Source organism: Herpailurus yagouaroundi, unplaced genomic scaffold (assembly GCF_014898765.1).
Source record: "Herpailurus yagouaroundi ecotype Mexico unplaced genomic scaffold, PumYag 29, whole genome shotgun sequence".
Classification (NCBI taxonomy): Eukaryota; Metazoa; Chordata; class Mammalia; order Carnivora; family Felidae; genus Herpailurus; species Herpailurus yagouaroundi.
In genome coordinates, this window is record NW_024412377.1 from 95,952,272 (window position 1) to 95,966,503 (window position 14,232).

Below are 14,232 nucleotides of genomic sequence, written 5' to 3' on the forward strand. Positions count from 1 at the left end.
CTTAGACCCTTACTGCCTTCTTACTGTGGTCAACAGTGTCATTTAAACCAATTTGTGGAGGGGCACCTGGGTGGCTCAGTCGGTTGAGCAAGCATCTGACTTTAGCTCAGGTCATGATCTCACAGTCCGTGAGTTCGAGCCCTGCATCGGGCTCTGTGCTGACAGCTCAGAGCCTGGAGCCTGCTTCAGATTCTGTGTCTCCCTCTCTCTCTGTCCCTCTCCTGCTCATACTCTGTCTCTCTCTGTCTCAAAAATAAAAAAAAAAAACATAAAAAAAAATTTTTTTAAACCAATTTATGGGGACTTCATTTAGTTGTTTTGAATATCCGTTAGTCTTTGGCACTATAGATACAGAGGTGTGGGATCCAAAGGCTTGTCCCTCCTCCAGATGTACTCAGTTGTCTCAAGTGGCGTGTGTTTCCTGGTCCACTGATGCTCGTCACTGAATTTGTCCTTGAGCCAAATCACCTAACATTTCTGGGCCTCAGATTTCACATCAGCAACATGAGAGGACTGGACTGGACCAGAGGCTTTCACCCTAAGTGCTGGGTAGAATCTGGGGAATGCTGAATTTGACCTAAATCGACTAGAATGCAAGCTTCATGAGGAACTGTACCACCCGCCCCTGGTAGTGCCTGGTCGCCAGTAAGCATTAGGTAAATTTGGTGTGTGAACACATAAACACATTTGTAGTATTATAGTGCATCCGTACGTTTTATACATTGGAGTTGCACAAAGGCTTCCATTTGTTGGGGAGAGGAGTGCCCTGCCAACCCACCTGAGCTCTGAGGTCACCCCCGCCCCAACTGTCTGATCTGCTGAGACAGGCTCGTTTCTGTTCTCCATCCCAGAACATCCTTGCATCAGGTTGGCTCTGTGGCCTCCATCCCCAGCCTGGGAAGTGCTCCATGACTCGGCGGGGTTTGGGGATCAGGATGGCAGGAGGCACCTCTTGGAAGGGGTTTGGCAGATTTTTCCCGTTGCAACATAACCCCCATGACAGAATTAGGCGAATTTTGGGGTTTGTGTTTCAATAATTGCTTGTTGATAAGTAGAACAAGCAGGATTTTTCCTCTCTTATTTTGATGAGAAGATTGAAAAAATTTTAAAAAATAAACACCTCTCTTCATCCTACACTTACCATTTTGAATTTCAAGGTTTCGTTTTCTTACACTTTTTTTCCTTCTCCCTCCAGAACTTGCTTAACTCCTCCTTCTTAGGTCTGTTCTGCTGCCGGCATTTGTGGCTTCAGTGGGTGCAAATGAATGTTCTGCCTGCCTTGTTTGTTCCTTACTGGAAGCAAAGTACAAAGACGGCTGTAGCTTTTGGCGGGTGGGAAGTGCTTCTATGTAAGTGGTCCAGCTTTTTCCCAGGTTGCTAGGATGCTCTCCTGGGTTTGGATCTCAGGAGCTTTATTCCCAAAAGTAGTTTCCTTCCAACAGATGGATTTATCAGCCATGTTAGAGCAGGAAATGAAAACATTGCTATAAAAGAGGTATTAATCATTTGGTCCCACCCCCCTCTCATCCTTACCTCTTTCTTTAGAACCTCAAGGACCAAGGAGAATGCGGATCTAGGGAGGAGGGACATGACAGATGGACTGATGATGTGTATACCTGGCTCTTTTTTTTTTTTTTTTTTTCTATCACCTTGTGCCAGGCTCTGTGTTAACTTTATCTGAATTGTCTCATTTAATCCTACTAACAGTCCTTTGAAGTAGATGTTTTTATTCCCATTTTACAAATGAGGTCATTAATACTTAGGAGGTGGTAAAGAATTGGTGCACAGCCACATAAGCAGGCAGTATTCAAGCTTGGGTGTGAACCCAGATGGCCTGACCTCATAGCTCTTGATTTTAACCCTGAAAGCTGTGGTTTGCAGCACAAGGGGGGAGGCAATTGTTCGAGGCATTTCTGATTGTCACCACTTGTGAAGGAGACAGGGAGGGTGCTCCTGGTATCTAGTGGGTAGAGGCCCAGGAGGCTGCTTAACATCCTACCGTGCACAGGACAGCACCCCAACAAAGACTTACAGGGCCCCAAAATGCCCTAGTGCCGAGTTTGACCTGCCTCCCGGGAATGTTTGTTTTCTGTTGAACTGCCAGGAAGTGGAGTTAGTTAACCTTTTAACCTTAAACATAATAGATTCTGTCCTCTGACCTACAGAACTATATCAAATGTGGTGTTTTTTAGAAGAGATATAAGTGGAGGGTGGCATGATGGAATGAGTCAAAGAATCCAGCTGCTATCTGAGGACCGAGAACTTGATCAACTTTTTTTTTTTTAATTTTTTTAATGTTTGTTTATTTTTGAGAGAGTGAGAGAGACAGAGCGTGAGTGGCGGAGGGGTAGAGAGAGAGAGACATACAGAATCTGAAGCAGGGTCCAGGCTCTAAGTGGTCAGCACAGAGCCCGATGTGGGGCTCGAACCCACGGATCACGAGATTATGACCTGAGCCAAAGTTGGAGCTCAACCGACTGAGCCACCAGGCCCCTCCCACTTTGTTTTTTGGGTGCTGAACGTAACCCTAACCTTGTGAGAAAAGAGACTCTCAGGGAGAACATTTTTGTCCAGGTACCACTAATCCCCAGAAGCCAGCGCTGGCATCGTGTGTGTTCATAGCGTGCCTGTTTCAGACTCAGTCCCTGGGTACCCAGTGCCATTTAAGGAAGGACACTGACCCTTGACAGTGCTTTTCACTGAAATGATGTTAAGGGTAGAAACCAGTATATTCTGGTATGTCGAAACCTGCGTGAGAAACTACCTGTCAGAAACTCCTTTCTGGCAAACCCCCAGAATCTGGTTCCCACGGTCATGGCCAGGATTGTAAAAACCTCAGAGTTTTAAGGGATTCTTGAACTCAAAAGAGAAAAACTTAACAATTTTATTTATTTTTGATTATTGTTATTAATTTTTTTAATGTTTATTTATTTTTGAGAGAGAGAGAGTGAGCAGGGGAGGGCCAGAGAGAGAGGGAGACACAGAACTCAAAGCATGCTTCAGGCTCTGAGCTGTTAGCACAGAGCCCGACATGGGGCCCGAACTCACGAACTGTGAGATCATGGTCTTAGCTGAAGTCCTATGCCCAACAACCAAACCACCCAGGCACCCCGAAGAACTTAAGAATTTTAGATGAAGGAAATATAAGAGCAGATTTTTGGGTTAGGCAAATGTATAGCTTCTTGTTCAACTCCTTGAACTTTTAGGTAGTTGTTTAATTTTTGTCGTTTCATTTTTATTTGCTTCAAATTCCACCAAGTAGAGGTTTCCTTATATGTATTAAATACTAACAAATATTACAAGGGTTAAGGAATTATCACTTTTCTATTGTGGTAAAAAATAGAAAGTTTACCATCTTAACCAATTTTAAAGATACAGTACAGTAGGAATTTTCTGGTTTTATCCCCCCAGTTACAGAGATGGTTCACTCTGGCTTTTCTGCTAAAGCCAGATTAAAGCTAAATTAGTAGTTTTCTTTTACTTGTTGGCTGATTAAATTAATAAGTATTTGAATGTTTACCACCTGTGAGAACAGAAACTTTGTTTTGTTTTCTTCCAAAATAGAAACGTGTTGTCATGTTTTTCTAATTAGAAGCTATGTGCTTGTTGCAAAGAGCTTAGAAAATACAGAAAAACATAGTTAACTCCTAATCCTACAGGTCTATTAATGACTGTTGCCATATTGGTATATCCTTTCAGATTCCTTTTTTTGTTATTGTTACTGCTGTAGGTCTGGGTATATTGTTACCTCAAATGCTTTCATACTCTATATTGTTGTGTGTTATTTACTTTCAGTTAATACATTGTGTATATCTTTCCATGGAAATAAATTTTTCTGTATCCACTATGTAATCATTGTGGTGGGTGCATTGAATTCAGTGATGTGAATGTACCATAATTTCAGTGGTTAGTACTCTTTCATTGAACATCCAGGTTTCCTTTATCTCTCCAAAATGGCACGTAGATGGTCGTTCTTAACACATATCTTTGTATTCTTGCTTAGCGAGGGAAGAAAAAGGTCTCTTGTTTTAATTGCCTCATTCCCAGGAACTAATGCTGTGCATAGTAGGTTTGTAGTATAATAAATATTAGTTGAGTGAATGAATGGCTTAGTTATTTCCATAGGATTGGGAATAGGGCTTTTAACGTGGGGTAGGACGCGGTGGTTCAGGGAGCTTGGTGATTGGGGGTGTTGAGCTGCTTGGGGCAGGGCTGTATTTAAGCGGGATCATTCAGGTCCACTGAGGCCAGAGATTGTCTGCGAGAGCGAAAGGGGCACAGAGAAGGAGATGCCTTCTTCAGATATTTGTTGAATGCTTACTGCACACCCAAGGGCAGGCAAGAAAAAGCGCTTCCTGTCTTGCTGCCTCCTTCCCACGCAGCCAGCTTCCCTTTTGTAGGGAACCAAAGTTTCAGGCCAGCGTTGTCTGTCCTGCTCACCCTCTCTGTGCCAGCAGCAAGGAGAGACAACCAGATTCAAATTCAGGCTCCCCCACTCATCAGCCTTCTGACCTTAGGTTGCCTAACCCCTCTGAGCCCCTGTCTCGGCTCTGTAACTTTGGGGTGACAAAACAGCTAATAATACTATTTGTGCCTTGCAGCGAGTAAGAGATCAATAAGTGTTAGCTATTGTTAGCTAATATGATAAACTAAATAAGCTTTAGTAAATTGCCCTATGTTCTTTTGTATGGGAGAAATCCACTGTAAGCCCCAACCCAGTTTACTAACGCAATTGTAGCATGGTTGAGTTTCCGACAGCATGATCATTTTGTGTGTTAGGGACTACCTGCCAAGTGTATTGGTTCTTTGGGGAGCTCCTCCTTTATTGAGCAGAGGGAGCTGCGTGTTCTTGACCTCCTAGTTTTCAAGTTTTACCATTCCCTTGCACAGCTACCACTAAAGGACAGCACGTGGCCCCATGCTGGCAGGAATTGAAATTTACCACTACCTCTGCCTTCTAGTAGTAGTGAGAGATGTGTACAAGTTTGATGGGAAGCTGTTTTTGCACTTGGAGCCTGGAGAATGAGCTGCAAAATGTTGGTTGGGGGCTCTAAAACTTAAATAAATATTGCTTGTCCAAGTGGAATCAGTTGACTATCTCTCTGCTAACCCCCGGTGATTCATAGGTAAGCCTAAAACCTCAAAAGAGAAGGAAGGAAAGCAGGCTGTGACATTGTATGTGAGGCATTGTATATTACCGAAAGATGTGGAAATCCAAATTTAGTTAAAGGATAGAGAACGCTTTTTACCTGAATTAAAAAAAAAAAAAAGGGGGGCGCGTGGGTGGCTCAGTCGGGGTTAAGCGTCCGACTTCGGCTCAGGTCATGATCTCACAGTTCATGAGTTTGAGCCCCGCATCGGGCTCTGTGCTGACAACTCAGAGCCTGGAGCCCGCTTCCGATTCTGTGTCTCCCTCTCTCTCTGCCCCTTCCCTGCTCACATTCTGTCTCTCTCTCAAAAATAAATAAACATAAAACCCAGTTTTATGCTTTAATGTTTTTCTTCTATTTCTTTGATGTTATAAGCCCTGCAGCATGCTCAGGAACACCTGGGTTCTGCTTTTCACAGCTTCAACAGCTTCAGTATTTGGGGAACTTCCTTACTGCTGCCCCCTCTCTCTCCACCATTTATTAAGGGACAGTATTAGAATTATTGTAGTTAACAGAAGTCTCTGATGTCTTTCCTCTATTCTGCTAGGGCTCCCATATTTCTGAGTTGGGAAAACCAACTGAATGACAGTTGGTGTCAGGTCAAGATTTCTTTCTTTTTCCAGTTGGGACTTAGTTTAGACAAACCAAAGCCAACTGGGCTATCCAGAACTCTCAAGGAGTAAGTCTTTCTGAATGAAGGTTTTCCACATTGCTTAGGGATTTACATGCTCCTAAACTAAAGCAGTGGAGGTAAAACATGTGACCCTCTTTGGAATGGTTCTTGCGGCAGAAGTATCCTTCTTTGCCTTCCCAAGAGGAATGAAGGGGACGTGGTGAATGAGTTCTCACAGTGCCCTGTGAGCTATACCCTGAATGCACAGGCCCCAAGCAAGTGCTGCTCACTTGCTCTAGTGGGAGGGCTCCAGTTGAAATGTTAGGTGTGTGTATATATGTACACAGATACACTCACATGTACATGTACACACACCTACCTGTATCTATACACACAGATACACTCGCACATGTATTTGTATGTTTTTTTTTTTTTAATTTTTTTTTCAACGTTTTTTATTTATTTTTGGGACAGAGAGAGACAGAGCATGAACGGGGGAGGGGCAGAGAGAGAGGGAGACACAGAATCGGAAACAGGCTCCAGGCTCTGAGCCATCAGCCCAGAGCCTGATGCGGGGCTCGAACTCACGGACCACGAGATCGTGACCTGGCCGAAGTCGGACGCTTAACCGACTGCGCCACCCAGGCGCCCCGTATATGTATGTTTTAAAAAACATCATAGCACTATATAGAGTGAGAGTGAAATGAGAAAAGTTTGAAAAGTCAAATCCATACAATGATACATGACTTTAATGATAGGATAGGATTATTCTAAGTAAGCAGTGTGATTTTCATTTCACAGTTTGCATGATCACATTTCTTTTGTTACTATTTGCCTTTGAATAACAAATAATATATAAAATAATTTATATAAATATATATAATAAACATGATATAAATAGAATATATATGTATATATATATTTATATATACACATAAAATCCATTTATTTCCCCCCTTCTGTGGAGATAGTTTAAATGTTGATTGTACTATGGGAATGGCTATCATGGGAAGGATTAACCGCTTTAAAAATATTTCTTTTGGGGCACCTGGGTGGCTCAGTTGGTTAAGCATCTGACTTCAGCTCAGGTCATGATCCCGCGATCTGTGGGTTCGAGCCTCGTGTCAGGTTCTGTGCTACAGCTCAGAGCCTGGAGCCTGCTTTGGATTCTGTGTCTCCCTCTTTCTGCTCCTCCCCTGCTCGTGCTCTGTCTCTCTCTCAAAAATGGAACAAACATTAAAAAATTAAAAGAAAATAAAAGTATTTCCTTTCCCAAATAGAATAAGTATCTTACTGCATTTGAATTTGAAGTGCAGTCAGTAAGACTGGTTATTTAAGACCATAGAACTAAAAAAAGTTGGCAGGCAACGAAGGAGACAATTGGGAAAGAATTTGGGAGGCAAGGAGGAGGAAGGCAAGGCCCAGAGAAAAGCCAGCCCTGCCAGTGGGAGGAGAGGGGGAAATTTGAACAGATGGGTTGACAGAGGTCTGTGACATAGGGATAGGGAATGTGAGTGAATTGTGAAGGAAGGTGGCCTATCAGGACCCCATACAAGCAGTAGTGTTAGATCTCACCCGTGTGATCTGTTAGCTCCGCCTGAGTAGAGTAACTTATCTTACAAAGCAGCCTAGCCTTAGGATTCCAGAAGAGTCTTGTGAGGAAGATGGTTTGGAAAACAACGTAAGATGGAGAGAGCCCATTATAAGCATGTGAAATGATGAAATACTACACAAAGTGCTCAAACAGTGGTGTTACTGGACAGAGAACCTGTTCTGAACTCTGGTTTGGCTGCTCGCCTCTCAAAAATCAATACTTGAGAGACAGGTGATGGTGGGAAAGGAGAGGTTGGCATTACTGAAGAAGCCAGCAGCTTCGGAAGATGGCGGACTAAGGTCCCAAAGATCATCTTCTCGTCCAGGCGAAGCCGGAGGGTTTTAAAGAGGAAAGTGTGGGACACTGGGGTTGGGGGTGGGCTACCTGGAGGAGAAGGTGGTGCCCAGGCATTTAGTCTGCATATGCCGACATAACCTTCAACAGGCTTGCGGGCGCCAGCAGCAGCTATTTTCAAATGTCGTCAGGACTTCTCTTCTGGGCAAGACTGGTCCTTCTCTCCTCCAGGCCAGTGGTCTGCAGATCTCAAGGAAGGTAAGTGAGTTTGGCTTACTCAGACCAAGGGAGTGCATAAGCTTAATGCTGGTTAAGCCCTAAGACCTATTGGAGTGGTGTTACAAAGGCAGTTTCCTGCAGTAGATGAAGTAAGATGTGATTATAGCCTCTTGTCTGATACCTATGATCTCTTCTCATTGGCGGTGATGTTTACAGTGTGATGCTTGTTTTCAAACCATTGCAGGGTCCTGAAGTGCCTTCCAAATCATCACCAAGAGATTGAATTTTTAGGTTTTAGACTTCTCTTACTCCTTAGCTGATCCCTGAAATCTTTGTTTCCCCTCAGAGTAATGATTATAGTGCTTCAGGTGAACTGTGACTTTTCTTTTTTAATGATTGGGCATCTCCCAAGCCACAGTCCCTTCTTTTTATTAAAGGCAATATCAGACCAATTCTGGTGAAAGCTTCATTTGCACACTAAACTGTTCCTGCACGTTCTGTAGGCAAGATGGCTCAGAAGACTGATAGCCTGGGAGGTCGACCTGCAGCGGTCTGGGGTTAATGGGTCCGTAAATCAATGGCTCTAAGAGGATGTTTTGTGTTCCTTTCCTAGTTGGCCTGCTGCTGTGGGTCTGCTGGCTGCTCCCTCTGCTGTGACTGCTGCCCCAAGATCCGACAGTCCCGGAGCACCCGCTTCATGTATGCGTTGTACTTCATTCTGGTCGTCCTTCTCTGCTGCATCATGATGTCAAAAACCGTAGCTAATGAAATGAAGGAGCATGTAAGTCTGCCTCATCCTCCCTCCCTCCCTCCTTTTCTTTTCTTTTCTTTTCTTTTCTTTTCTTTTCTTTTCTTTTCTTTTCTTTTCTTTCTTTTCTTTTCTTTTCTTTTTCTTTTTCTTTTTCTTTTTCTTTTCTTTCTTTTTTTAATGCTTTGGATTTATTTATTTTGACAGAGAGATTTAGAGCATAAGCAGGGGAGGGGCAGAGAGAGAGGGAGAGAGAGAGAATCCCAAGCAGGCTCCATGCTGTCAGCACAGAGCCCGATGCCAGGCTCAAACCCACAAGCTGTGAGATCATGACCTGAACCGAAATCAAGAGTCAGATGCTTAACCGACTGAGCCACTCAGGCACCGTGGCCTCTTTTTAACTCTTCTCATTTGATGATGATTGGTGAGGGTGTGTGGGAAAACTTTCCCTGTAAAGGATGGGGCCCAGCCACGCTGGTGTGGGTAGGGGTATACTCATTATCTCCAGACCTTCCTGAAGCCTCTTCAGTGCTTTCCTGCCAAGCAGGGGAACCATTTAAAGTCTTGAACTTTAGCAGTAGAACAGATACAGTCTGTTCTTTGGTGTATTGTGTGTTTGGTCTATGCCTTGTTTATAACTGTTCCTCCTAGATGTACAGTCTTTTCTTGTAGACTTGGTACTTTTCCCTTGTTGTAAGGATGGCTTCCTTCCAGTGTCTCAAGTAGCAGCTGTTATAATAAACTCTATTTGGCCTCCTTGGGAAGCCTGATAAAGCTTAGAAAATTCCACAGATGATGAGGAGTGGGCAGTAGGGCGATTTTTACTTTGCTGACATGTCATTTGTGGTTCGGGTGTCTCCAGGGGTGAGGAGTGGATTTTTAGACATTTCTTGGGCAATGTATACAGAAGTAAGCCTGGTTTGTGATGCTGATGAAGCAGGGCGTTTTCCTGGACTTTCCCCATAGAAGGCATTTTAATCAGCCAGATGACAGGGGCACGTGTTGGGGTTTTTGAGGGAGCCCAGTAAATAACATTTCCCCTCTTAGTCTCTAAACAAATAGGCAAAAAAGACCGAAGTGTCAGTAGATAGATGCCAGACATCACCCTCTTTCCCTCATAAAGCTCATATGAGAGAGTATGGCTTGGATCTGCAGAGAAGTGGGCCTCCTAGTACTGAACCCCAAAACAAGTTAGACTTTTCCACTGAGGGAGCCTACCCAGGCGCCAGTCCCCCTAGGCTGGGCCATACTTCCCCTGCAGAGATACAGTTTCCCGATAAGAGTGGCAGGGGCACTCTTTGCCAGGGGCAGCTCTTGTCTAAGGGAAAGGGGGAGAGCAAAGGCTAGCTATCCAAACCCCATTTTCCTGGGGCCCAGCAGAATGAGGAGGGAGAGAAGGCTAGGGCCAGCACTCTGATGGAACCCCATCACCAGGAACAACTCCCGAGCAAGTGTCTCTTTTCCCCAACCTCACGCTGAAGCTACAGGCTATCTTAAACATACTCTCAGTGTAATGCCCCTGATTTCGAATCCGAGAGACCACCAAGGAGCCGATACCGATGGAAACGCAGGAGGGTTTATTTGCAAGCTCGAGCTTGGGCCCAAGTATACCTGACACAGCGGAGCAGGGACTTGGACCCCTAGGTTAAGAGGCGTAGCAGTTTTATAGGGGCCAGTGGCCAATGAGATTGTAACACACACAGAAAGTTGCATAGTCATGTCGGTCCACACGCAGGTGGCCAATTGAATTACAATTTACCCTATAGTTTGAACTAGCCTATCACTCTGGTCCTAATTGGTGCGCAAGTTTGGTGGGCAAAAGGTGGGGTTTAAGAATTGGTGTGCAAGTTTTGCAGGCAAAAGACAGGGTTTACATTCTTTGGCGGTTAGGGGTTCCGCATTCCTATATGAGCCAGTTTCCAGTAAGGGTGTGCTCAGTGGCTTGACTGGGGTGGGGGAGTGTCTTAAGCAATAAGTAGGTCATGTGGGGGTTATACATGAGATGGTGGGTGTAGCACAAAATGGAGTTAGTCTTGCTCTGCTTGTCCAGGGGTAGGGGATTTTTGTTAAATTCCTTGGGTCCCACATCAGGGGATTCAGAACAACCATTGCCTTAGAAACACTCGACATATTCTTATCCATTAGGCTCTCTGAAGTTTTCTGTTGTGCATTACTTTTTTTTTTAATTTTAATTTTTTATTTTTTAAAATTTACATCCAAATTAGTTAGCATATAGTGCAACAATGATTTCAGGAGTAGATTCCTTAATGCCCCTTGGCCATTTAGCCCATCCCTCCTCCCACAACCCCTCCAGTAACCCTCTGTTTGTTCTCCATATTTATGAGTCTCTTCTGTTTTGTCCCCCTCCCTGTTTTTATATTATTTTTGTTTCCCTTCCCTTATGTTCATCTGTTTTGTCTCTTAAAGTCCTCATATGAGTGAAATCATATGATTTTTGTCTTTCTCTGACTAATTTCACTTCGCATAATACCCTCTAATTCCATTAGTTGTAAATGGCAAGATTTCATTCTTTTTGATTGCCAAGTAATACTCCATTGTATATATATGTACACACCACGTCTTCTTTATCCATTCATCCATCGATGGACATTTGGGCTCTTTCCATACTTTGGCTATTGTTGATAGTGCTGCTATAAACATGGGGGTGCATGTGTCCCTTCGAAACAGCACACCTGTATTCCTTGGATAAATGCCTAGTAGTGCAATTGCTGGGTCATAGGGTCGTTCTATTTTTAGTTTTTTGAGGAACCTCCATACTGTGTTCCAGAGTGGCTGCACCAGCTTGCATTCCCATTGGGCATTGCTTTTTTAATTGTGAATGTGTGGTCTGGAATTTGGGGAAACTACTGTCAAAACCTGTGACACTGTACTTCTCCCCTGATTAATTTTTTTTTTTAATGTTTATTTTTGAGAGAGAGAGAGCGCGCGCAAGGGAGGGTCAGGAGAGAGGGAAACACAGAATCCATAGCAGGTTCCAGGCTCGAGATGTCAGCACAGAGCCTGATGTGGGGCTCAAACTCATGAACCATGAGATCATGACCTGAGCCAAAGTCAGATGCTTAACCCCTGAGCCACCCAGCTGCTCTGTGCTTTAAACATTGGATGTCTCCTCAGTAAGGCACTGCAGTGGGAGCTCTGGGGCATTCAAACTTGTGAGAAATGGAGCTTATCATCCATCAGTCATCTGAGGCATAGAACAAGGGGGAAATTAGTCAGTGCCATATGAGAGGATGCATGAAGCGCTTTGGAAATTTGGAGGTGGGGAGACCCAGAGCTAAGACTGCCTCGTTAGGCCACATCAGGCTGTACTGCACCTTGGTGGTAGTTACCACCAATTGTCTTCCGCATACCATGGTTTAATCTTGTATGTTTGTGGCAGGACGTTTGAGAGGAGGAAAACTGAAAGGGCATTTCATCTCCCTTTTATTACCTTTGTTTTTCAGGTAACGTCATATTCTCTTTGTCAATTCAGCAAGCATCAGTTTGAGGATCCATTGTGGTTGTGATAGGAATTCTCAGTGTGTGTCAGTTGTCTGTGGTGCATTTCCAGCCCTTAAGAAGTTTTCAGTCTTGATAGAATTTAGCTTTGGATCCAAGAAACAAAACCTGAAAGTATACAAATGTGTAGTGGTGAACCCATGAGCAACATTACTGGAGGTAGGGTTCATTTGGGAGCCACCGGTATACATTTTAGGACGTGACTTTCTTTTTTTAAATTTAATTTTATTTTAGAGAGAGAGGGTACAAGTGGGTGAGAGGGGCAGAGAGAGAGAGAGAATCTTAAGCAGCTCCATGCTCATGAGATCATGACCTCAGCTGAAATCCAGAGTCAGATGCTCCACCAAGTGAGTCACTGAGGCCCCCCTAGGATATAACTTTCATAATACTAATTTTAATATTTGATTGCCATCCAACAAACCTGCCCCATGAAATAGTCCCTGACAACTCCAGCTAGCATGTATGGTTTCTAAGTGTTGGTAGAACATTTAAGAAACAGAAAGCGTTTCACTAAGGGAGTGGTATCACTAAGGGAGGCTTCATGGAAGTGACTTGTGTGAGAATAATGAGTACTTTAATTGCTAATGTTTATTGGGTAATACCACACACCAGGTTTTATTCTGAGCAGTTTACCTGAATTATCTCGGTTCATCACTGCTGCACTCAGCTAAGCATTATTCCTGCCTTACATATGAAGAAACTGAGGCATTGCATCCTTTAAGTACCTTATCCGAGGTCTCCAGCTCTAAGGGGTACAGTTGGGATTTGAACCCAGGCTGAATGCGTTCTTAGTGATTGGCTGTGTAGGTTGACAGGAGGGAAGAGAACAAGGACGAGGCACGTGTAGAAGGACAGAGATGAGACATGGGGAGGTAAAATGACCTTGCGGAAATTTTATTGCCAAAGTTAGGCATTTGACCGTGGTCTGATGGCCAGTTGGAAGCTATTATCAATTCTTGAGTAAGAGTATGTCCTTGTCAAAACAGATGGATATTTAGGGAGGTGAGCCCAGCAGTCCTGTGTATGTACAGTGTGATTTGGGGTCATTGCAGAGGGAGGGACGGAGGAAGGGAGAGAGCGAGAGGGAGAAGGGGCTGCCCGGACACCTCACACTGGCTCTTGTAAATGTTTCTATGCCTGTCTCCTGAATGTACTTCTTTAAAAATGGTTTGGCTGGGCTTTCTGCATAAGGAATGAGGTCCCTGTGGGCGAAACCAATCCTTTTCCATCTTTAGGGCTTCATAGTGGGCAGGCCAGCTGGTCACAAAGTCAGCTTGTTTGCAGCCTATAGAGTAGAGGCTGACCTCATCCTCAGGCGATGCTTGAGGGCGGGCGTTGAAAGGTCCCCTTGTGGGGACACACACTGGGCTTCTGCTGCAGTCCTTCCCCCGCTTTGTTGGGCTGTGGTAACGTTTGAGGATGTGACTGGAAGAGGAGAAAGCGTGTGTGCTTGTAACTGCCCAGATGGGAGTGTATAATTGCCTCCCACCCGTCATTCTCACCTTTATGTGCAAGGGACGGGGGCTGCTGGGGTTAAGAACACGAGGGCAGCCCTCCTATTCAGTTGTTTTCAGTGTTTGCCTTGGTTTCAAAAGGTGGCCTGTGTTTAAAATTGAGCAAGAGGGAACTGCAGGGAGCCACGGGGCCGCACTTCATGCTGCCTTGTGTCACTAGGCAAACTCCTCTTTCCCGTGAGAACTTGGGCTCAGAGGAAATTGCTGTGCTGGTGGAGTGGGGCGAGACTTCTGTCTTCTCCTGGAGCATGGTTCCCGTCTTAAATGGAGGAGCCATTTTACTGCAGGACATTCATGTCATTAGGCATGTAATTCAAGCAGGTATGGTTTTGAGATACTTGATGCCTAGGGGATTAAAAATCCATTTCAGAATGTAGGGTGACCAAAAAAACCCCCACAAAACAACAACTCCCAAATGGGGAGGGTAGGTATTTTGAGAGAGATTTAAGTCTACTGACCTGCACCACTAAATCAAGATGGAACTTCTCTGGAAGCAAATGATGACACTTTGAGGTTTTGACCCCCCTGTAATCTGCACTGGCTCCCCCCCCCCATTTTTTTTTTTTTTTTACATTTATTTA

General features: G+C 44.3%; 1 protein-coding gene across 1 annotated transcript in view; it reads left to right on the plus strand.

Moving 5' to 3' along the window:
• Nucleotides 1-14,232, plus strand: part of SERINC5 (serine incorporator 5) — a 103,279-nt gene that overhangs the window by 33,834 nt on the left and 55,213 nt on the right. The window contains exon 2 of the mRNA XM_040449783.1: nucleotides 8,484-8,651. Within this exon, the coding sequence (XP_040305717.1) occupies nucleotides 8,484-8,651 (168 nt within the window). The remainder of the gene's footprint in view (nucleotides 1-8,483; nucleotides 8,652-14,232) is intronic.